Genomic DNA, 23,194 nt, shown 5'->3' with positions numbered 1-23,194 from the left:
TCTCGATCCATCTCTACACAAAAAAATACTGAGATAGTAATTACAAAGAATTAATAAGAAATCGAGCTTCATGAACAACAATTGTAGCTCGAAAGTACTATTTTTAGAAAACATTATTATACACTAATTATTGAAAAATTAAAATTAGTAGCCCCGGCCCTATAAATTGAAAATAGTAGTAAAAAACAATTATTGCACAATATTGAAGAACAACTATTCTACTCTACTTCTAAGAACTAATTATAGCATCACATACTAACAATGATGATCTTGACCACCATGGAATAATTAGCTAGGAATTTAAATGTGTTCATAGACACCAACCGATTGGATGATGGATTCACCACAATTTAAGACTTGCACAAATATCCAATTGGAAAAGTGTTATCTAGAATGAAGAAAGAACTAGAATGAGAATCAAGCAATGTAACCATCAAAACGAAGCTAATTAAGCAACAAAATCAAATGAGTGGATGTTTGTTACTAACCTTAAAGCAAAAAGATCAAGTTATTCTTTAAAATCCAAACGCTAGCTTCATAGTGAAGAGCAGCCGCAACGATAGGAGGGAAGGGCCCAAACGCGCGCCTCTGTTCTCGGGATGGAAGACCGGAGGAAGAAGAGGACGGCTGCAGTCCTTTTTGTGCTGTAGGCTTATCACCGTCAGTTCTTGGCTAGAACCGACAGTGATAGAGCCAAATCACTGCCGGTTTAGTGGCTTGAACCGGCAGTGATAAGTGGCCGTAAAAACACTGCCGGTTCAAAGCCACAAATCGGCAGTGATGTGGTGCTTCACTGCCGGTTTTAGCCCAGCCCTAATCATTTTCTTATTTTCAAGCTCATAACCGACAGTGAAGGTACATCACTATCGATTCTCACAAATTCGACAGTGATGATATCGGCAGTAATGTACAAATCTGACGTAGTGTCCCTTCCAGAAGCTGAAGCAGACGAGTGCACTTCCAGGATGTTGAGCGGGAAGAAGATGAGCACAAAGGGCAGTAGGGGGAGAGGCATAGCGGTGGTAAAATTCGAGCCTTGTTAGCACAGGGAGTATACTTGCAAAATTTGGCGTTGGATGGTTTGGGAGCGCCAGTCGATGCACGGCGCATCTACAGAATCATTGAGTTTGGACTGAGTGATGAGAGCGCCGAATGCCGGCGACCAGCATACCCTGGCTAGAAGATTTGCCCAAACGTGCTTGGCTTTGGCCTTGTTTAGTTCTCCGAAATTTTTTGAGAGATGGTACTGTAATATTTTCGTTGTTATTTGACAATTAGTGTCTGATCATAGTCTAACTAGGCTTAAAAGATTTGTCTCGTGAATTTCATCTAAACTGTGTAATTAGTGTCTGATCATAGTCTAATTAGGCTTAAAAGATACGGATATGTCAAATCAAACTAAGTTGCACCAGCAATACAATGAACTGAAAAGTCAAGTTTTAGGTTCCCAAACGTGTCCCTATTGAAACTAGTCCAAGGGTTGGTACAGTACATGGGCAACATTTGCATGACATGAATGATGATAATTGATAACCAAGAATTAGTTTCACATTCAAACAGGAGACATGGAGTAGAACATGAGGTAAACAATGTCTAGTTAAGTTGATTTACTAATTAGATGTGGTTTATAATTAGTTTTCTCTTCAATCATTAGGAAACCAGGAATGTTGTCCTGCCAAGTCTGCAAAAAAGAAAGAGAAATACATCACATCACACACTTCTGGAAAATACCAAGGACAAAATACCTCCGCAATGCCTTCCAGAGACATCGAAGAAACCAAGAAAATTTCAGACACCACTTTCATAATGTGACTGTTGTCTTTTCTCATGTTAGTCTTTTCTAATCAAATAGTAGATAGATGATAGAGTTAATAGTAATCTTTGTAGGATGATATGTAAGATATAAAGTGTAGTATGGACGTTGGTCGGGCATCTCCAGATAGTAAAAAGCTAGTGGCACTAGGGACCATTCAGAAAACTGATAGGAAAGCTAAAGCGAACCATGGTCAACCATTGGTGGATTAAATTGATGTACTTGTCAGCATTGTTTATAAACAAACAACCATATTGCCTCGTGAACATGGGAAGATACAAAATCTAGGAAGTGCTACTGCTCGCTGCATACCATGGCCTCGGCAAAGTGTATGATCCCTAGACTTAAAGTGGTTCCTTTGTTTATTTCTAATCATGAAACTCTGAACTTTACGTTGTTATAACCACACTGCAGATCATTTGTGCAGATGGCACTCCATTGCAATCTAAGCAGGTAGCACTCTATTTTAAGCACTAACACATAATGAAGTTTGGCTGAACCCATGAAAATTTCGGACGACCGGGGACTGAAGCATTCCACGAAACACAGCTCCTCCTTAAGCGCCCCACGAGATCCAGCCGGACCCCTCCCTCCCGCCGCCGGCAAGCTTGACAGAGTGTAGGGGTGAAAACGGTACGTATATTTTCCGACCATATTCGAGGCCGAATCCGTTTATAGGAGTTTAGATCTGTCCGTATCCAAGTCTAGATATTCAACATTCGATACCGTATCCGTATCCGAATACTCAAATCGCATATTTATAATGTCGATACCCAATCGTATTCTATCTGACATATCTCTATCCGTATTCGAATCTGAATCCGAACGTAATATATGTCTATATCCGATCCGTTTTCATCCCTACCGGAGTGGGCTGGGAGTCCCCCCCCCCCCCCCCCCCCCCCCCCGCCTAGTCAGTAGCTAGCACTTGTAGGTTGCCCGGATGGGTGTCTCCCCTCGGGGCAAGTGATGTTGCCGCTGTAGTCTTCCTCACCTGATGGTGTCGCTTCCAAGGTCAGTAGAAATAAAACAAGTCCGCTCTCTCAAGCAGTTCCATCTCCGCCCTTGTGCGCCCATGGTTGCTTGAGCTCCATCGTCGTTGCCCTCGATCCGTCCGGGTTCGAGTATGATTTGGTGGTTGCGCTTCTAGATCGGGTCTTCTGCTGGACAACCCCGTGCAGCCTAGCGCCAAGCGTCGCTGGACCTTCATCGACCATGTCACCACACGCCTTGCAGGTCGGCCCTCAGCATGGCCCCGACGAAGTTGTTCTTCCATGCCCGGTCGCCGTTGGGGTGGCTGCTGACAGCCGTCGGTGCAGCCCCGGCCGCCTTGCCGTCCGAGGCTCACAGTTGCTTTGTGGTGTCTACTGGTCCAAGTTCTACTCCGGTGCGATGCAAGGCGCTTACCTGCCGTGCTGCTTCTTTGAGGCTCGTCGTCCTTGCTAGGGTGGATTTCATGTTCAATCCTTGGATGCAACCTCTGATTCATCGTCTCTACAGAGGTGTTTGTCTGAGTCCTCTATCGCTAATTTCGTATCTTCGGCTCAGCTTCCAACCTCCAGAGCTACAATGCATAAGGGAGGCCCTCGGTGGTTGCCACCATTGCCTGGTGATAGTATTCACCGTGTTCCCAATGGGGGCATTCGAAAGACTTTCCAACGCCTTTGAGAGATTCGAATTTGGAGGACTTGTTCAAATTTACTTGCTTAGTTTCTGCTCTTAGGATGCAGTGTCTTGAAGTAGGCATAGTTTTCTTCTGTGCTGCTCGGTGGTTTCTACCATGTAATTGGGATTTTATTTCCCAAAACTATGTACTATGGTTCTAATGTCTCAATATATGTGAACTTTCAAGTTTGGCTTGAAATCTGAATTTTTTGTTGTAGTTTTGTAGTTTCATTAGGCAAGTCACCCCGAACACAAGAGAGACTACAGGACCAAAAAGGGCAACATCAAAAGCTGATGCTACAAGGCTGAATAAAGGCCAAGTTGCTTCACAAAGTTTGCCAGAAAACAAGCTAGCACGAAGGAAGGTGTGTAAAGAAAAAAAAAAACTGAGCAACTTACATCATCTGTAGAGGGCCACAAAGGCAACATACATATAACATCTCAATGTTAGTACTACAATTAAAAGAAGAGAAAGCATCTTTTGCTTCCAATTTTCTGTTTCTTGAAGTCATTTCTGAAAATCCATGGTACTATCTCTTACAGCAGTACATCAGCACAATACTATATATACCTTCACTCATTGGGATATGTTTGGTTTCAAACAGGAAGCAATTGCCAAGTGAGGACAACATATATATGTACGTAGCTATGGGCAGAGGAGCAAGACGAGGCCATGGGCTGAGGGGCGGTTGGGACAGGGATGAAAATAGAACGGATATTTTTCGCACCTCTATATGGATAGTCTGTTTCTGAATCCAAATATTTAGTATCCAATCGTATCTGAATCCAAATACTTAAAATCAGATTTCTTATATGTATATGAGATAGATGTCAATATCCGACGTATTCGTATCTGGCTCTAAGATCCAAGAAAAAATAAGGTATTAAATATAGGATATGAGATAGAACATATAGGTATGGGATAGAAAGCAGGATCACTGATATAGGTTGTATCCCATCATCATCCCTACCGGGGCGACTGCAGAGTGTGGCCAAGGCTGGGGCTGGTCGGCAGTCTGGGCGACTGTGCGCTTCAGTTAAACTTAAGCAAAGTTATTGATACTTCAAACAGGTTATCAAAAAGACAAGCAAACTAAGTGGCGAACTCAATGTATATCGTTCGTTCCACTACATACAGCCAATAAATGGAAATTTCAGCAAAACAATACATACTCCCTCCATACTCAAAAATGAAGTCGTTTTGGACAAGGCTTGGGTCAAACAATGAGAATTTGAGTTTAGAAATGTGAAAACCATATGTATAGATTTGTCTTGAAAAATACTTTCACAAAAATTTACATATATCACTTTTTGATAAATATCTTTATAAAAATAAGTAGTCAAAGTAATACTTTGAAGACCGTGTCGCTGTCCAAAACGACTTCATTTTTTAGTATGGAGGGATTATATGATTTCGTCTATCCCATCAAGTTCCCACAAAATTTCAATATACAATACCATGTTGTCAGTTGCTACTACCTTGAAAATCTTGGGAAATGAAGCTTAACGATCATTGGGAGTTCAGAGAGTTCCACTGTGGACCTGCCCAATAATACAGTCTTCAGCTTCTCATCACATTTCACAATGTTCTTATTCGTCGCGTCCTGCAAATCAGGATAGTTATTACCATCTCAAAAGAAAATAATGATGAAGCCACATAATGTAAATTGTAGTTTCTATAACAAAACAAAACACTAAGAGCAGGGCACTGGGTCTGCCCTATAACAAAACAAAACACTGTTCTTCATTTTCGCACAAATAGCTGGAAGTGGCAGCCGACTGATAGCAGGTTCTGTTACAGTAGAAGCAGCTTCTTGTTCTTTCAGTTTCCTTAATCCTTAATCTGTTCGATTCTGACACAAGCGGAAGCGGATCACAATAACTGACAATTGATTGTTAGTATGGTTTTCACCATTTTACGGAAGTGAATCCTAGTGTTTTTTTCCCTGTTTCTACATACTTAGATTCAGGCTGTGAGAAGGCATTTCAGAGTTATTATTTATCATAATCTGCACAGCCATATGGTCAGGAAGGTACAAGGAATGAGTTGCTTGTCAGTTTTTCCTCGTACCAGTTTAGCCAGTGCCCAACTACAACAATGGACCCCAAAAGAACCAGTGGAAACACAAACAGTTTGGTCAAGATGGTGCACTAGTATTCTGACATACACTAGATCACTAAGACCGTCTCCAACGAAGGGATGCAAACCCAAAATGTGTTACGCATAGTTGCTTTGCCTACCGAAAACAGCCTCCAACGGCTGACCCAAACGGACGACCCATTTTGCCTGCCCACCGAAGCGATACGCAAAAAAGCATGCCCTCTCGGCTCGGTACGCAAATCTCCGATGGTGGCCTACCCAAGCACGCCTCCGCAACGCCGAGGTGGCCCGCTCCCGCACCGGCCGCGCCGCCGGCCCCGCTCGTCCGCGCTCGCTCGCGTCGGCACCGCACGAGGCTTTCACGACGTGCGAGATTTCTATTACCAATCTCCACGAACCGGAGAGTCTGCACAGACGCTTCGGTTTGTTCGCCTTGCTTCAACCAAAGATCCACCCCAACTCTCCTCCTCAGAAAGCTACGATCTTGGGGGCACATGAAGAGCCTGTAGTGCTTCAAGCAGAGCGGCGGCGGCAATGGCCGCGGGCCGGGGAGGCAGCTGGAGCGGCGGCTCTCGCTGGGCGAGTACAAGAAGGCGGTGTCGTGGTCCAAGTACCTCGTAGCGCCGTCGGGCGCCAGGATCCGGGGCGGCGGCGAGGAGCTGTGGAGCGCCGACCTGTCCAAGCTGGAGATCCGGGGCAAGTTTGCATCAGGCCGGCACAGCCGCGTCTACTCCAGCAGGTACGCCGGCCGCGAGGTGGCCATCAAGATGGTCAGCCAGCCCGAGGAGGACGCCGCGCTCGCCGCTGAGCTCCATGGCGGGCAGCGCCGCGGCGGATGGCGCTGGTGCTGCCGGCTCCGCGGCGGCCGGCACGGGTGGATTCCGGCTCCGCGGCGGCCGGCGCAGGTGCCTGGACGTAGGGCCGCAGCGAGATGGACGGCGCGAACCTGCTGGGATGGCGGCGTGGATAGGGTCGAGGAGTGAGGCTCGGATATTTTCGTGGATGGGATTTGGGGCTCCTCTGTTGGAGAGACGAAGTTACGGGATGTAACCTTTTTTACTGTACATTACCCAAATCATGAAATAGGTCTCATGTATGGGTTACGCTGTTGGAGTCAGTCTAAGGCCTTGTTTGGATGTCTATGTATCCACCTCAATCCATGTGTGTTGGGGTGGATTGGTGCCACCTCAATCCATGTGTGTTTAAATTCCACACCAATCCACCCCAACACAAATGGATTGGGGTGGATACATGGACATCCAAACAAGGCCTAACATGTATTATTTGGCCCGTGTGGGGGAAAAGATAACTCCTAATAAAAAGAATGGCAAAAAAACAAAATATTCAGTGGTAAAATGAAAATAGGCTTCATGCTTCGTGCCAGAATAAAGTTCCCATTCTCATTACTATTGACACAAAACCATAGAACAATCTATCACCTAATACAAGTATTAAAAGAAATAGACTTTTTCCTAGTCCTATTGTCGCTTCTAGAAGTGGCAAGACGAGACCGGAGGACAGATCAATCAATTCTGCAGTCTGTTTATGAGCCTGGACTGAATTTTCAGTCTGGCTTAGGCTTTACATTACATGGTAAAAGGAACAGCCCACCGTTCAGCTCCTGCATGAGCGCTACGTGCCTCCCACGCTCAACCACACACGCCCACACCTTTCTGCATCGCTGAGAACTGGAACTAATGTTTTGCTCATGTAGACACGTGTTGCGCTCACCTCCATCTTCGTCTCCCGTTCGACACATCTGAAGCAGCAGCTCAGCCATCACCAGCATCACCTCACCCCGCCCTATCTTCCACTTCGAAGCGCACCGTCACCCTAAACCCATACGTTGGTGTATCTCTGCACCACTAGTCGGGCACATGAATCAGCAACCTCCTACAGCAGCACGAACCCCTGTTCTTTTGTCATGCTTGTTCAATATGATGCGTTGGCGAATCTATAGCTTGTTTGTGTGGATCATATGCAGATCTGACCCTAGCCCCAAATCTAAGCCACTCAGCACTCGCTCACCTTCTTGCTGCCAGGGGTGGAACCATTGCTATGGCGTCAACTATCATTTACTTGCACACAGCTTAGATAGATAGGTTGAGGACACTTTCTTGGGAAGAAATACATGCAGGGGAAGAAGCCATCAGCATCATCGTCCACTCCTGGTTGTCATCAGCTTGGATGAGTTTGAATTGTTGCTTTGTAAACTACTACTTTTTTCTCGAACTACGCAGGAGAGCTGCGCGTCATTTCATTAAGGTAGAAGAAAAAACGGGTTTGGGTAGCCCCTACCCAGTTACAAAACACACACCAACACCTCAGCAGCAATGAGATGAGCCAATAGAAAGTGGGTCGCCTCCATCTTCCCAGGGCAACCAATGAGATGAGCCAATAGAAAGCCAACCAAAAAGACTGGTTGGCCAAAGTTCCAAAGGTACTCCCCAACATGCGCGGAAGGAAGGAACTGGTGGAAGGGTGGACCTTTCAAAGGAGGCGTCGAAGGGAGATATCCAGAGGCCAACATAGAGTCAGCTTTTGGATCAAAGGTGGAGGCCCTTATGATGAAGTTGGGCCTCAGAAAGGAGCCCTCCTCAAGGGAAGGTGGTCTCTAGTCTTCGCACTCCACCCTCCAAAAAGTGCCTAGGATGAACAAGATGTTATGTCGACTGAGGGACAAACATACGGGATGACCCCACCCTTGGCCTCTGGGCACACTACAGTGTAGAGGATGACCTAGGCTACGAGCAAGAAAAGACAATAGCATACCCTTCGACAGTAGGAAGGGGGGGTGTGAGTTAATAGTAGACAAGGGAGAGGTCACATCAACTATAAACAACCCCTACCCATAGATTTTAAAGCAGGTCTTTGAGAAATAACACAAGTACTTGTGGAACCCGCTAATGTTCCAAGGGCCCCCGACATTAGCAATGTCAGGACCAACTACACACGAGGAGTATGGCAGAACAATTGATGTTAAGCATGAATTATCTAGCTACATAAACCACTGTTCAGTGCCTCTTATGAGGGATCTCTATGAATCAATGCATGTTACAGTATGCTTGAAGGTTTCCACTAAGGGGCATTAGAAACATGGAAGTGATATACCGAATCACATGTCAAAGTGCTACTAATGCCCATTTTTGGCATATTTCTGGGTGTAACCAGATATAAACGGGGTGCGACATGGAAATATAACTACTTTATCAGCTCCAAATTAAATTAAAGCGCTGAACATAAGGGTGCCTCCTCCATTGTCAGTTCACATGGTCGATCTGGAAACAGGTGGAATACCAAGCAGCATGAAGGGAGTGAAATCTCAAATGCTGAGCTATCAAGAACCCAAATGTCAAAGGTTCTCATCCTAACCAAGTAGAAGCTATAAATACACAGAAGAGCATTATTAAGCATTTTTATGCATATAGTGGCAAAGTGGACAAAAGTCCTGAATTATCAAAACGTCATTTGGCACAGCACAGATCAATTCCCACACCTGTAAACACCACTCAGATTTTGGAAATGACATAATCTCTTCATATAATACTAATAATAATAATAATAATATTCTGAACTCTCATCTCACGATACGTTGGCAGCATCAGCTGCCATTCTGCTGTTTTCCCATTAGCCCAAAACTTCATGTTTTCCCCCAATCAATATTCTATCCAAGGTCAGTGCAAATTAACTCTGACGAGCGAGCAGTCAAATCCTGTCGCAATAAATAATGATCCCAGCTAACACGGAGCACCAACCTTAGCGACTAATTACAGATTTCTTCGGAAAGAAACGAAGGGGCCCAGTCTATTGCTATACGCATAGATTGGAAGTAGTACCTGAAGTTTGTTGTCCTTGATGTACGACCAGACCCGGAGGAAGAAGGAGATATGGGACATTTGGGACCGGCCCCCGGCGAACTCTCGCAACTGGGTGGACAGGTTCACCAGATCCATCAGCCCCGCAACCTTCTTGGGGCATTCCCCCGCCGCCCGCCTCAGCACCATCTCCCGCCCACCCACTGTGAAGAAGTGAACGGATTCGAAGGAGAGTGAGCTAACCAAGCCAATCACAGAATAGAACAAATCCGGAGCAAATCAGCGCAAATACCAAGCACAAAATCTGTCGAATACATCAAACTGAAACAGGGTTTCATGCACCTGATCAGCACTTGCTGCACTCAGCTGAGGAGGGAGTGACGGGATGAGGTGGCGCCGGTGGGGAGGTATGGAGGAGGGGGCGACGCCGGAGTGGCAGTAGAGCCGGCGCTGGGGGAGGCAGAAGGAGCGCCGCCGCGCTCGGGTGGGATGGGACGAGAAGCGCAAGAGGGGCCCAAGGGATAACGGGGTACAGTCAGAGATTACTCATCAATCAAGCAAATGAAAAGAGAGATTTCAGAGTTTGGACTCGATTCGCACGTTTCGCTGAATTTAACATTTAATTCATGTGTACTTCGAAATTTGACACCAGAGATGCTGAATCTTTGGCGTTAGATAGTTTCTCCCTATATATTCTTCTTTCTTACATTTTTTATATTATTTCCTTTTTTAGAGAAGAATTTTTTTTCCTAGCCATGTGAAAAGATATTTTTGCCCTCGCCTCTCATTTATGTTCTATACTCCCTCCATTCCAAATTATAAATCGCTTTGAAATTTTTTGGTACATCCATTTTAGTTATGCATCTAGATAAATAATATAGTTTAGATACATAGCAAAATGGATGAATAAAAAAGTCAAAAGGACTTATAATTTAGAATGGAGATAGTATCGACTAGCAGGCATTCGTCTCCCTCGCTGCCGATCATGCTCCTTTCTTAGACCAAGTCTAATAAACCCTGTCTATAAATCAAATCAAGTCATCGATAAACAAGTTTAGAGCTTGTTTCAAACAAAGTTATAAAACGGAGGCATGAGAAAAAAAACGAAAAAACAAGATATAGGCATCCCTAGCAAAACAAAGAAAAGAAAATTATGTAGAAATGCGAACAGAAAGAGTGTTTGGATTGCAGAAAATCAAAACAAAGGAAAGCAGCTGAGTGAAAGCACTTAGTGCAAAACAATGAATCGAACTAGACGTTAAAAGTTAGTTACCTAGCTCTTTTTATACATGGTAATGCACCATCCAATGAGTTTAATGGTTTAGTCACCTAGGGCTTCTACAAAGGAATCAGAAACCAGAAGTTCAAGTTGGTTTTTTCTTTCCCGTGAAATCCCGAAGGAGGTGCAGTGTTCCAGAGGAAAGGAAACATTCTTTTTCTTTGTTTCAAATGCTCTGCTCGACTCTCGTTCCCATGTTTCCGTTTCTTTTGATTTTCCTATAAAACATTTTTAATCCAAACAACCCCTTAGAGCCTAATACATATAACAACCAGTCTCTTTCTATACTTCAAATGCTATTTTTTATTTAATAGGCAAGGATAAAATGATCTGGGCAATGTACATGGGAAAAGAAACATTGGCCTATGTATTGACCAAATGAGCGTCAGGCTTGTGTTTCTCTCTCCTCAATCCATTCGACGAGGCTGATGTGTCGGTCGATATGACCCTTGTATTTATGGATGAAAACGGTACGGATATTTTTCGATCGTATTCGAGACCTAATCTGTTTAGAGGGGTTCAGATTTGTCCGTATCCGAGTTCGGATATTCAACATCCGATACCGTATTCGTATCCGAATACTCAAATCGCATATTTATGGTGTAGATATCCAATCGTATCATATCCGGCATGGTTGACATTATCCGTATTCGAAGCCGAATCCAGACAGGAATATGAAAACAAATGTAATATCAGTGATATCTGTCCATATCCGATCCGTTTTCATCTCTACTTGTACCTATCCTTGAATCATGTTGCTCCTTCTCCTCTCTTTTGCCTCCACAGCTGCTCCTGCTCCTCTCTTTGCATCATGTTGTGTTGCCGTCACTCATCGTTGCCCACTCGGGCACGAACAATTGGTGTTAGATTTTTTTTTCTATGGACGAGCGGGCATTCGTCTCTCTCACCGTTGCTCTTGCTCTATACATCAGCATAAGTTGTACACAAGTTACTTTAAAATATTAATTTAAAACTATTTAAAAAAATCATAGTTAGACTACTTCAACTAGCCTTAGCCTTTACATACTTTCACCACTTATGGGCTAATTATTGTTAGTTGCACATTCATTAGCATACCTGTAAAGTTCTACAACCACATTACTATAGTTCTAAATTTGAGTGGCTTCAAAGTAAAACTTGTTTTGATACAAATTTAGATCAATATGAACATTTGAAGATAGAAGAGGTTATGCTAACTTCACCAGTTGGCTAGTGCAGTAGTGCTTAATATATGTGGACGTAAACAGAGATCCAACATGGTATAATCACAAAAAATATATATATTTTTTTACACGGTCATCCACACATATGGTTACAAAGAGGTGTAACATGTATAACATACATCAACATTCTTTAGAAGACGTCTATCTCTAAGGTATCTATGGATTGACCCAAATCCTGATCATGTATATATAAGTACTTCTACGACATCAAGGTGAGCCACCAGCAATAGCATGAAGCAATCTTGGCATTGGAGGCATATCAGCCTCACATAAGCCCTCAAGAAACTGTACTACCTCAACCATTGTAGGGCGGTCAAATTCATTATCCTGAATGCACCAACATGCAACTTTGCAGACTCTTTCAACATCATCTAGGTTGACATCGCCACCCAAGTTTGCATCCACAAGGCTTCCAATGCCTCCACTGAGAAGCTTGTCCACGACTTGCACAGGGAAATACTTAGCATGCTCATCATCAGTAAAAGCTTCTTTACCCGCGTTCCTCCTTCCTGATATGATCTCCAACAAAACCATCCCATAGCTGTAAACATCAACTTTCGATGTAATAGCTGTTCCGCTAATCCATTCAGGAGCAAGGTATCCAATAGTTCCTCTCATTGTAGTTAGAACGCGGCTAAAATCCCTCCCTAGAAACTTTGCCATCCCAAAATCTGCTATTTTTGGAACTAAGGATGCATCAAGAAGTATGTTTTGTGGTTTGATATCACAATGTATTATGCAGTCTCGACAACTATGATGCAAGTATGCTAGCCCTCTAGCAACACCAAGAGCTATCTGATATCTAATATTCCAACCCAAAACAGTACCATGGCTCTGGAACAGATGGACATCAAGGGAACGGTTTGGCATGTGCTCATACACAAGTAGCCTCCTATCACCTTCACAACAAAACCCGACAAGTTTAACCAAATTGACATGCTGGATGATGCCTATTGAGCTCACTTCAGACCTGAACTGCTTCTCTCCGTGGTGGGCACCATCTAGCCTTTTCACGGCTATGGCAATCGAGTCGCTCAGGCACCCCTTAAATACAGAACCAAAACCACCTGCACCTAACTTCTCTGAAAAATTGTTAGTTGCACGTTTTATATCAATATACCTGAATGCAATGATCCCAATGCCACCCTGATCACTGTCCACTGGATGACTAGATCTCTTACTGCTTCTCCAGATCACAATTAGAAAGATGAACGCTAAGGTGACAGTGCTTACACCCACAGCAACACTTACACTGATGTTCATTCCATGTTTACGGTCTTTCCAACTTTGCACCTCTTTTGCAGCAAGACGAAGGTAGATAATTTCCCCACTGTCATCAGCAGCTACATTGGTTAGATCATCGTGCCAAACAGAGCAACCACCTTGGCCGTAAGAATATGCTGTGCAAGAGCAACTACTCAAACAGAATCCCTCACAGGCTTTTGCACTTGTAGCACTCTGTATACCTATGCCATTACTGGGCAACCTACTGAATGGCATAGGATAGAATTTATCTGCCATACTTGTACCTTTATTGCTGTCATTGCAATCCAAAGGAGTATTTCTGATGCACCCACCAGTCCTGTCCTCCAGTTCCCAATCCTCAGGTGATCTTACAGAGAAGCCCTTCATGCAGGAGCATAATGGATTTGCGTTGTTAGAGCAGATTGTGAAAGCTCCACAGACAGCATAGACATCACATTGACTTCTTGGAGAGTAGCTGAATGTGACCCAATCATTTCTGCCCCAGTCCCATACGCGCACCTTCCATTGACCAGAGACATCTAACACAACCTGAAATATTGTGCTCTCGTTCACCAAGGTGTAGGAGAAGTAGAACTCCTGGTCACTGGTAACAAACATATAGTTGCAGTAAGCGGGATCCGACATCTCCGGTATTGCGTTGAAGTATCTGCCATTCCACTCGCCAGAAGACCAATACTCTGTAGACGATTTCCATGACAGCCTCATGCTCTCATCAAGGCCAGGAGCTAGGCCAATGGAATAGACACCAGGAGCTTGGTCATTCAGATTCCTTCTTGAAACAAAACGACGGTTCAGACCGGTGACCTTGTTTCTGCCCAATTTTGCACCGGGTAGCAGGGTGTCGGTTGGGTAGTCAAAGCTCTGCCAAAATACGTCCGAGGAGTTGGAGGAGCTCCGCAGGACAAGGTTCCCGTCGGCCAGCAGAACAGCAACGGTGTTGTTGGCTGTGATGTTGGCCTGGGTAGACCAGACCTTGGTGCCGTGGGCTGTGATGACCAGGTTGCCATCGTCGGAGATCATGAGCTCCGGCGAAGCACGACTGGAGACTGGGTTATCCCCGTTGGCGCTCCACACCGGTGTCAGCTTGGGGACCTTGTGGAACCATATTCCAAGGTGTGAGTTGGAGGTGGTATTGGTGGAATTGTTGTTGTTGGTCTGGAAGAAGCCGAGCGCGAACTTGCCGTTGCTGGAGACAAGCCTCTCGTCTCTGGCCAGCGAGCCTCCGCGTGAGAGTGTATCTGTCGCCGCAGAGCATGTAGGAGTGTAAAGGGAGAAAAGGAAGCCACAAAGAACGACGACGAGATGCATGACGAGAGAAGTGGATCGGAAGATGGGAGATCAATGGGAGAAGTTGATTTGCTCGCAAGGTAGCACCGTGGTGGTGGTGTAACTAACCTAAGACGCTGGATTGCATTGCAGTTGCAGAATGCAAGAGACGGTGTCGTTTTTTATACAAATTGATTGAGGCCGGGGAGCCCACGCCATCCATCCCCGTCCACCTGCCATTTTTTCTTTACCCTTGCTCGGAGGTAAACAAAACATAAAAGGTCCACACACTTTTGACCAAAATTGCAGCTACTCGCTGCTACCGGTTGCTTGACTTGATGACTTCACAAGACAAGGAAAGTAATTATAAGATTACTCAATTTTATATGCCCAACCAATGTTTGCATGCTTCCGTGAAGCAAATGTAACTTAACCAATCAGGCAATACACATCGAATTTTTTTTAATTTTAACATTTTTTTAAACTAATTTTAAATCTAACTCTGTTTATTTATTTATTTCTAAATCTAACACTTTTGGTCACGCCTATTACTATGACGCGGCGAAACGTCTATGTTGCGTTATGCATGGTGGTACGGCAGGAGGACGACGTGGCGACAACCAGAGACGCTGATTGGTGGCGCGGCCCACCAGCCTGCCGGCGTACCCGGCCCTGGTCCGGTCAAACGTGTCAGCTCGAAGTGAATGCCGTCGCCGGGCTGGCCTGACCCTGAGCACGACGTCAAGCGGGGAAGGAGGAACGATCGATCGATGGAGCAGTACGGAGAACCAGTGAATGCTCGATCGAACCATGCAGACCCACCCACCCCACGTGGTGGAGTTATTGCCGTGCCCTTCTGCGGCCGGCGGCCGGCGCCTCCGGCAGACGAAGCGTACGCGTGCGTATGCGTTGGACGAACACCTAGACGTATGGCAAACCCCCGCGGGTCGATTTTTTTTTTAATGTGATGCTTCTCGCTAGCTTTTCACATATGCACATTAGGGCCTTATTTAGATGCCATCCAAATTCAAGTTTTTTCACTCTCTCTCCATCACATCAATTTTTAGCCGCTTGCATGGAGTATTAAATGTAGGTAAAAAAAATAACTAATTACACAGTTTAGTTGGAAATCACGAGATGAATCTTTTGAGCCTAGTTGGTCCACGATTGGACAATATTTGTCAAATAAGACGAAAGTGGTACTATTCATCGGGTTCATTTTTTTTCACGATCTAAACGAGGCCTAGGAAATGTTTTGCTCCCACCACTTTGAATATTGTTGCAGTCGACATGTTCTGTGTTTGGTCACCATTGATCGGGCTTTGAGTCCAAGACCATCTAAAAGGGTGGACTACAAAGTTGAGTAATTTTTAGTTTAGCATAACCAATTGTTAGTTCATATTAGTAGTCTATATGTTAGATAACACATGATTAAATTTAGTCGTCTAAACTTTACTCACCTATAAGTTTTAGCTGTACTAACCACCAATACACAGCGGCGGATCCAGGAAATATTTTAGGGGGGACTGAACAACAGTGCTGCTCGATCTTAAGTCTCAGCCCCTCATATACTATAGAACTTTGCCTACAAATTCATATGGGCTCTATAGTAATTTGCACTGATTCGGTTTGGGTAGGGGGGGCTTGAGCCCCCCCCCCCCCCCCCCCCCCGCTAGATCCGCCCCTGCCAATACAGGTAACCCAAACTACCGGTAATTCTAATTTGCAGCGAGCATAGCACCTTGCTGTGGGGCCCATATTATTAGGGATAAAATACTGTTTCGGTCAGCCTTTTTAATCACACGCTGGGTGTCGGTAGATGAGAACATAAACAAAATAACCTTTTAACCTTAGTTCTGTGGTGCAAAGTTTGGCAACCGACGCTATGAATTTTAACTTAGCACCACTGCTCCACGTTAGTCAAAATGACTGTCCTACGTACGGTGTCCCACACGAACAAGGGAAATGCGGATGATTGATCAAAATGGTAGCCCAACCCAATGCTTCTTCCTTTGCCGTGGGGGTCTATCTTTCTCGCTCTCAGCGCAGATCTGCAAGAACATTTCTTGACGGAACGCCATCGCTTACTGGTCTAGTACGTTGATGGCGCACTTGCTGTAGTTCATCTCATCCAGTCGCCCAGTAGGACGTTGCCACTTTCTAAGATGCACGATGGAGCACGCAAAGCAACAGTGACCAGCGGCAACATCTGCTCGTCACTGTTGCCGGGCCTGATCCGGCACACCACCGACTGAGCGCGCCCGCGGACGGGAACGGAAGACCAGGCCACAGCGGCAGGGCACCAGGCCCAGGCAGCCGTGGCGCACGCATCCGTCCACCACTATAGCATCTAGCCCATACGTCTAGGTGTTCGTCCAACGCATACGCACGCGTACGCTTCGTCTGCCGGAGGCGCCGGCCGCCGGCCGCCGGCCGCAGAAGGGCACGGCAATAACTCCACCACGTGGGGTGGGTGGGTCTGCATGGTTCCATCGAGCATTCACTGGTTCTCCCTACTGATCGTTCCTCCTTCCCCGCTTGACGTCGTGCTCAGGGTCAGGCCAGCCCGGGGACGGCATTCACTTAGAGCTGACACTGTCTCCAACGGTCGCAAAGAGCGACCCAAACGCAAAATATGCTATGTACAGTGATTTGCGTCCCGAAAATTTGCTCCAACGGAGGACGCAAACCAACCAGCCATTTTGCGTACCAAATAGGCAAAAAAAAGCGTCCTCATTCTCCACGACGCAAAACTGTAGCGAACGACGACGGCGAGGCGCGCCTGCCCCTGGAAGCTCCACGCGGGGGTCATCTGCGTGGACGTCGAGGCAGCCAGTGGCGGATCCAGAAACGGGCTGCGCCCTGGGCTAATTAATATAAGGTACCAACCGAAGAACCTTACATGACAAAAAAAAAAAAAGAAACCCCGCATAGGTCTTCATGGTTTAACACCACTTGTACCAACATCCTCGGTACTACATAAAATTTTATAAAATGTAAGTTTTTCAAAAAGCATGATAACATTTTTTTGTTCCTCTTTAATTTCGGTATTATTCTTTGATGCATCTTTTTTACCATAGTATCTTTCCATTCTAACGTATGTAGCCTAAGATATGAATTATTAAATGTTACAACTTACATTACCATGGAAATCCACAAATCCAGACACTAGTGGTCAAAAGTCAAATCTCACCTGCTGCTGCTGGGGGCTGAGGCCTGGGCCTGGCCGAGGACTGCGGCTGCCGGCGGCTGCTGCCCGCTGGCCATGGCCAGGTCACCTAGCGGCGGGCGAGGCCACGACCGGCGGTGGCAGGAGGAGCTGAGGAGGCGAGGAAGGCCAAAGTCGGAGCCCGCGACGGTCGGCGGGCGCCACGAGGCGAGGAAGACTGCGCGCGGTTACTTCTCCCCTTTCGTCACGATCGCAAGAGCTGAGTGGACGTGTTGCGGCCTGCGGCCAGGGCTAGGGTTGGAGATTGCTAGGCTGTCCTCGACTCGGGGTGGGCTATTGGGCTGCCTAGTCTTTTTTCTGTTTTCTGTCAAACATATATCCACTGTTGTTGGGCCTCGCCCCGGGCTGCAGCCCGGGCAGCCCAGGGCCCAAATCCGCCCATGGAGGCAGCTGACCGGAAGGGGAGAGGGAGCCACCCAAAGCCGCTTCTCTGCCCTCCCTGTCGTGCGAAACCGAGCACCCAAAGCCGCTCGCCAGCCCACCGCCGCTGCCACTCACCCAGGAGCGCCGCCGCCGCCATGCGCGTCGCCCCCGCGAAGACCAGGTATGCCGCCTCCGCCATGCGCGCCGCTCGCCCAGATCCGCGCGAAGGCGCGCCGCCCCCTCTCGCCCAGGTGCGCTGCTGCTTGCCCAGGGCACCGCTGCTCCCGGCGACCATGGCCTTGAGCTCCGCCCAGGCGCCGGCGACGAGGCCTGCTGCTTCCCGTCCAGATCTGGTTCGCCCTCGAGCTCCACCCAGCCCCCGCCGCTCGCCCAGTCGACGCGCTCGCTCCGCCCCCCGCCGCCGCCTGCTCGCTCGCGTTTTTTTTTTTGCGGTTGCTGTTGGAGAATGAAAGATTTGGGTGTGCTACCCTTTTACTGTAGGCGACGTAAATCGTAGAATGGGTCTCTGTTTTAGGTTCCCGTCATTGGAGATAGTCTGACACGTTTGACCGGACCAGGGCCGGGTACACCGGCAGGCAGGCGGGCGCGGCCGTATTTTTCTGGCTCCGCCGCGCCACCGATCAGCGTCTCTGGTCTTCGCCACGTCATCCTTCTGCTGCGCCACCATGCATGACGCGACGCAGGCGTTTCACCGCGCCATGGCAATAGGCACGGTCAAAAGTGTTAGATTTGGAAATAAAAAATAAACAGTGTTAGATTTAAACTTAGTTAACAAAAAGTGTTAAAATTAAAAAAAAATCTACACATCCTACTAATGGTTTCACATACGAAGTAAAAACTACTTCACAAATTGTTGATTTTTTAATCCAATTTGGGCGACCCGTTAATGATTGCATTTGAATTCAGATATAAATTTAGGGGTTACTTTGCATTATTTTTATAATAGTAAAGATGGGTAATTTAAATGCAAATTTAGAGGGTTATTTATAAATTATCTTCTAATGATAGAGGTGGGTAATTTGGGTATAGATTTAGGGGTTATTTTAAATTATCTTTCATATAGCAAATGTGAGTAATTTACATACAAATTTGAGGGGGTTATTTTAAATTATCTTTCATAATAGCAAATGTGAGTAATTTACATATGAATTTAGGGGGTTATTTTAATTTATCTTTCATAATGAAAATTGTGGGTAGTTTACATGCAAAAGGATTACTTTATGTGTTTTTTCATAATGACAAATAAAGGTGGATAACTTTTTATAAAACAGAATAGATCCAATATCTATTATTGACGATGATGATTATAGTCTACTGACAGATGTTTGTGATTATTGTGAGAGTTTTTAGGATTTATGTTTTCTCATTGCACTCCTCATCAGAATTTATTGTAAATTCTAGGGCCTCCAATGAGCAATAGTTGGATACATCAACTAGTGTTGTAAAGAACACTTAGACTCCTAGAATAAACCACTTCTGATCCCGGCGACGTGCTCCACCATCAAATCCATGCATGATTACAACATAATCAGCGGCAAATTATTGTATCATGTAAGAAGTTTAGAAGTGCCAAGAAAAAAAAGATAAATCATAGAAATTAAAAAAAAATGTCCGGCTATCTATTCGGTAGACTCTAATCGTCATTGACAATAATGTCCATAGAATCTGTTTTTTAGAAGCAATTTATAGCTCTCTATTATGAACATAGTCTAAAGTGACCCCTAATTCTAAACTACCTATGTCTGTTACTGTAAAGAGTATCTCAAAGTACTTAGAGTAAGGCTAATAATATAGCCGACTTGCTGGCTGTAAGGTTCCTTGCAGTCTTCTCTCAACCTACTTATATAGTAGTTAGCTCTTTACAGTTAATACATGACCCACTTGTCTCTCTCACAGACTTTCTTGGTTCTTGTGCCCAAGCCGGCTGTAAGCTTACAGTCCGCTTCTCCTCTCTCTCCTCCACATCAGCATTTAGTTGGCTTACAGCCTGCTATTATACTTGCTCTTATAGCTCAATGGAGGAATAGTTTTCCTCTTTAATGCTCCTTGATCCTTATTAATATGTGAGATTAGCTAGAATGTAAAATATTATGGAAGGATGGAATATATCAGTATATGGTTGGTTGATTCTCACTGTTTGCAAAGAAGCACTACCAAACCGGACCTTCTTAATTTTTGGCGCAACATTTCTTATCAATGCTAGTCATCAGTCATCAGTCGTCAGTCATCAGTCAGATCTGTCTTTTTGCCCTTTGGTTCTGTATCTGACAAAATGTGTCTTTTTTCTTTGGTTCCCTCTTGTAAATTGATATTATGATTATTAAAACAATAATAGCAGTACCTTGTGGGGTCAACGACGGCCAACTCTCTTATGACTCTTAGGAACATGGAATCATCAGCACTGATGAGGAAATTGATGGTAACAGGAAATAAATCATAGTCTGAGAGTCCAAGTAGTGACTGGGAAAATAGAATCAGTGAGGCAGACGCATGGACTCGCTTGGCCGGCAGTCAGAACAGAACAAAACTAGTTCACCCATTTCAAACCTTGGATCTAAAAGATTGTCCGGGGGTATTCTGATTTCGGTCAAGAACAAAGATAGCATGTCCTCGCCGGCATCAAGCAAATATTAAACTTACCCTCACAAAGGAATACTAATGCATGTTGGATATAATATGGGCTTGACCCATATAATATTTAATAAATCAAATAAAACTCTATGGTATGTAACTGTCGGGTACCTTGGAATGGGGTACCCCAAGCAAAACATCAAATGGGTTGCCCAAGTCCCATCTAAAAAATAATAAAAGCAAAAAGGTAAGTCGTGGGCCCCTCCCCGTCGCGACCAGGCCCACTGGGTCCTCCTCCTCCTCGCCTCGAGCCCCGAGAAGGAGGTCTCGGCATCCTGGCGAGGCTCCCCAGGGAAGGCCTCGGCAGGGAACGCCGTCTCCGCCTCGCCCGAGGCTCTCCACAGAAGGCCTCGGCAGGAGGCGCGTTCTCCGTATCGCGCGAGGCCTTCCGCGCGAGGCCTCGGCAAGGAGCCTAATCTCCGTCTCGCGCGAGGCCGCGTTCTTCGTATCGCGCGAGGCCTCTCGCGCGAGGCCTCGGCAAGGAGCATTCTCCGTGTCGCTCGAGGCCGGCTCGTCCGCGGTCCCTCGCCCCCCGCCTCGGCCGACCCTCCCGACAGCGCGTCACGTCTCATTAATACTTTCAACCACTCCCGCAATCTCAGCCGGACAGTGGCTCAACGTCACAGAATGGCCGACGCGACCCGAAGTCGCATCAGCGCCATATCGACCAGGACAGGGCACGGCGGGGATTACCGGCCACTGTGTCCCAACACTATGCCCACGATCAGCGCCTGGGACAGGGTATGACGGGGGTTACCGGCCACTGTGTCCTACCACTGTGTCCACGATCAGCCGCCCGCTCAAGGCCTCGGCGCTGTACACCAAGGCCTCGGCACTGTACATCAGGGCCTCGGCAATATTGGGGTCCGCGCCTGCCGAGACCCCCCCACCGCAGTACCAGCCTCGGCCCCGACCAAGTTACGGCCTCGTGCATAGTCCGTCCACAACGGCTTATGGTCGCCGCCACGTTCACTCCGAGGCATTCCTGGGGCTCCCACGACGCACAGGACCTGATGGGACGACCACGCCGCCCCAGTACTCCAAGGATGGGCCGCTCCGACGACCACGCCGCCACAGGAACAGGCCACAGGGCTTGGACATGCCGTCCCTATCGGCACGACGCTGCATAGTAATACATGTACTGCCCTTGTCCCCCTTCAACTATAAAAGGAGAGGACTTGGGCCACTTAGGGGGGACGCCCCGGATAACACACACACACACGCACACCTTCCAGCCGCTTGAGAGCAACGTCTCAAACGGCCCCACGACCCCTGCCGAGACCTGGGACAAGTTCCCTCTCTCCCTTAGCTTGTAACCCCCTACTACGAGCACTTCGGTGCAAGGAATACAAGTTCTATCCCTCAGACTGGACTGTGTCTCTTTGCATCACCATCCGGAATCGGGAGCACGCAGAACAAATTCACTAGTCGGTTGAGGACCCCCCGGTCCGAAACACCGACAGTTGGCGCGCCAGGTAGGGGCATCTGCGTGTCAGTTTTGTCATCCCAGCAGGTTCCAGATGGCAGACCCCGTGCGACCATTGCGTCTCGGCACCGTAGTTTGGTTCGGGAGCCTAGAGTTCATGTCTCTAGGGCATGAGTACGACATGGTACTCCTCACTCCTCGAGCCCCACCGTCCGACGATGAAGTTACGCACCGGCAGCCCAAGCGCAGGCGGCGCCCGGGCGGCCGCTCTCGCCGCGCTCGCCAGGCACGACACAAGCAAGGCCACCCCGACGCTACGCGAACCCGAGGCGGCACGCCACCCCTCGCCGATATCCTACGACCAGCTGTTGGTACGAGGTCCCTGGCTGGGGACCTGTCTGGCCTGAGCTTGGACAAAGGGAAATCGCCGGTGGCTCGCGATGATGCCCAGTCGTCAAGTTCCGCTCCACCACTCCCTGAAGAACCGACCCCGGCGGAGCAGAATCTGGCGACAACATCACCCCCATACCCCTTTGGGTTGAGAAATGCCGCCGCTTCTTACACCTACGCATACGCTGCTGCTCATGAGGGTCCCTCAGAACGCTGCCAGCGCTTCGGTCTTGACCTAAGCACCCACGCCGACTCCTCGGATGAGGACGAGGCATGGCCCAGAGTGGATTTCTCCAGGCTCCATGACCCTGGGACTCTGCGTCAGTTCTTGGCCGCAAGCGACTACTGCTTCGGTTACTCCGACTCCGACGACGAAGGCACTTACGACCCCACTCGCGAGTGTTTTCACGTCGGGCTCGGGATGCCGAGGGCAGGCGAAGAGGATGAGGGGGCAGGTAGCCGCTCCCCACTTCGTCCAGGGGCGGGCGCCGTCACGCCCCCACGCAATGCCCTGCCGGCCGCACGAAATGAGAACGTTGCTCTTGCACGACCTCAGCGCCCAGACCTGGAGCAACTCCATGAGCTCCAGGCCAAGGTCGAGCAAGACCAACTCCTTCTGCAGCAGCTTCGAGACTCTCTCGAACAGGAACAACGAGGCCACGGCGAAGGCGGGGGAGCCCGACGAAGAGCTCGCGATGTGCATCAC

At 47.2% G+C, this 23,194-nt stretch overlaps 2 protein-coding genes and 1 pseudogene across 3 annotated transcripts; 1 reads left to right on the top strand and 2 right to left on the bottom strand.

The window, feature by feature from the left end:
* Window positions 1–1,385: 1,385 nt before the first annotated feature.
* Window positions 1,386–4,384, top strand: LOC136495390 (uncharacterized; annotated as a pseudogene).
* Window positions 4,385–4,515: 131 nt separating this feature from the next.
* LOC136495393 (upstream activation factor subunit UAF30-like) lies at window positions 4,516–9,938 on the bottom strand. 2 transcript variants are annotated; one of them, XM_066491332.1, is made up of 3 exons: window positions 9,737–9,938; window positions 9,416–9,632; window positions 4,516–5,082 (listed from the first exon to the last, which is right to left on the bottom strand). In XM_066491332.1, exons 2-3 carry the CDS (start codon window positions 9,581–9,583, stop codon window positions 4,954–4,956), a joined length of 297 nt encoding a protein of 98 aa, XP_066347429.1. In that variant the 5' UTR covers window positions 9,584–9,632; window positions 9,737–9,938; the 3' UTR covers window positions 4,516–4,953. The 2 variants fall into 2 exon arrangements, with proteins under 2 accessions (XP_066347429.1, XP_066347428.1); XM_066491331.1 differs by having other exon boundaries at window positions 9,416–9,597; window positions 9,737–9,936.
* A 2,000-nt stretch (window positions 9,939–11,938) lies between these two features.
* LOC136495389 (G-type lectin S-receptor-like serine/threonine-protein kinase At2g19130) lies at window positions 11,939–14,594 on the bottom strand. The gene has a single exon (XM_066491329.1). The coding sequence runs from the start codon at window positions 14,468–14,470 to the stop codon at window positions 12,104–12,106; it is 2,367 nt and encodes a 788-aa protein (XP_066347426.1). The 5' UTR covers window positions 14,471–14,594; the 3' UTR covers window positions 11,939–12,103.
* Window positions 14,595–23,194: the final 8,600 nt, after the last annotated feature.

Source organism: Miscanthus floridulus, chromosome 12 (genome assembly GCF_019320115.1).
Source record: "Miscanthus floridulus cultivar M001 chromosome 12, ASM1932011v1, whole genome shotgun sequence".
Classification (NCBI taxonomy): Eukaryota; Viridiplantae; Streptophyta; class Magnoliopsida; order Poales; family Poaceae; genus Miscanthus; species Miscanthus floridulus.
This window is presented reverse-complemented; position numbering and strand designations above follow the sequence as displayed.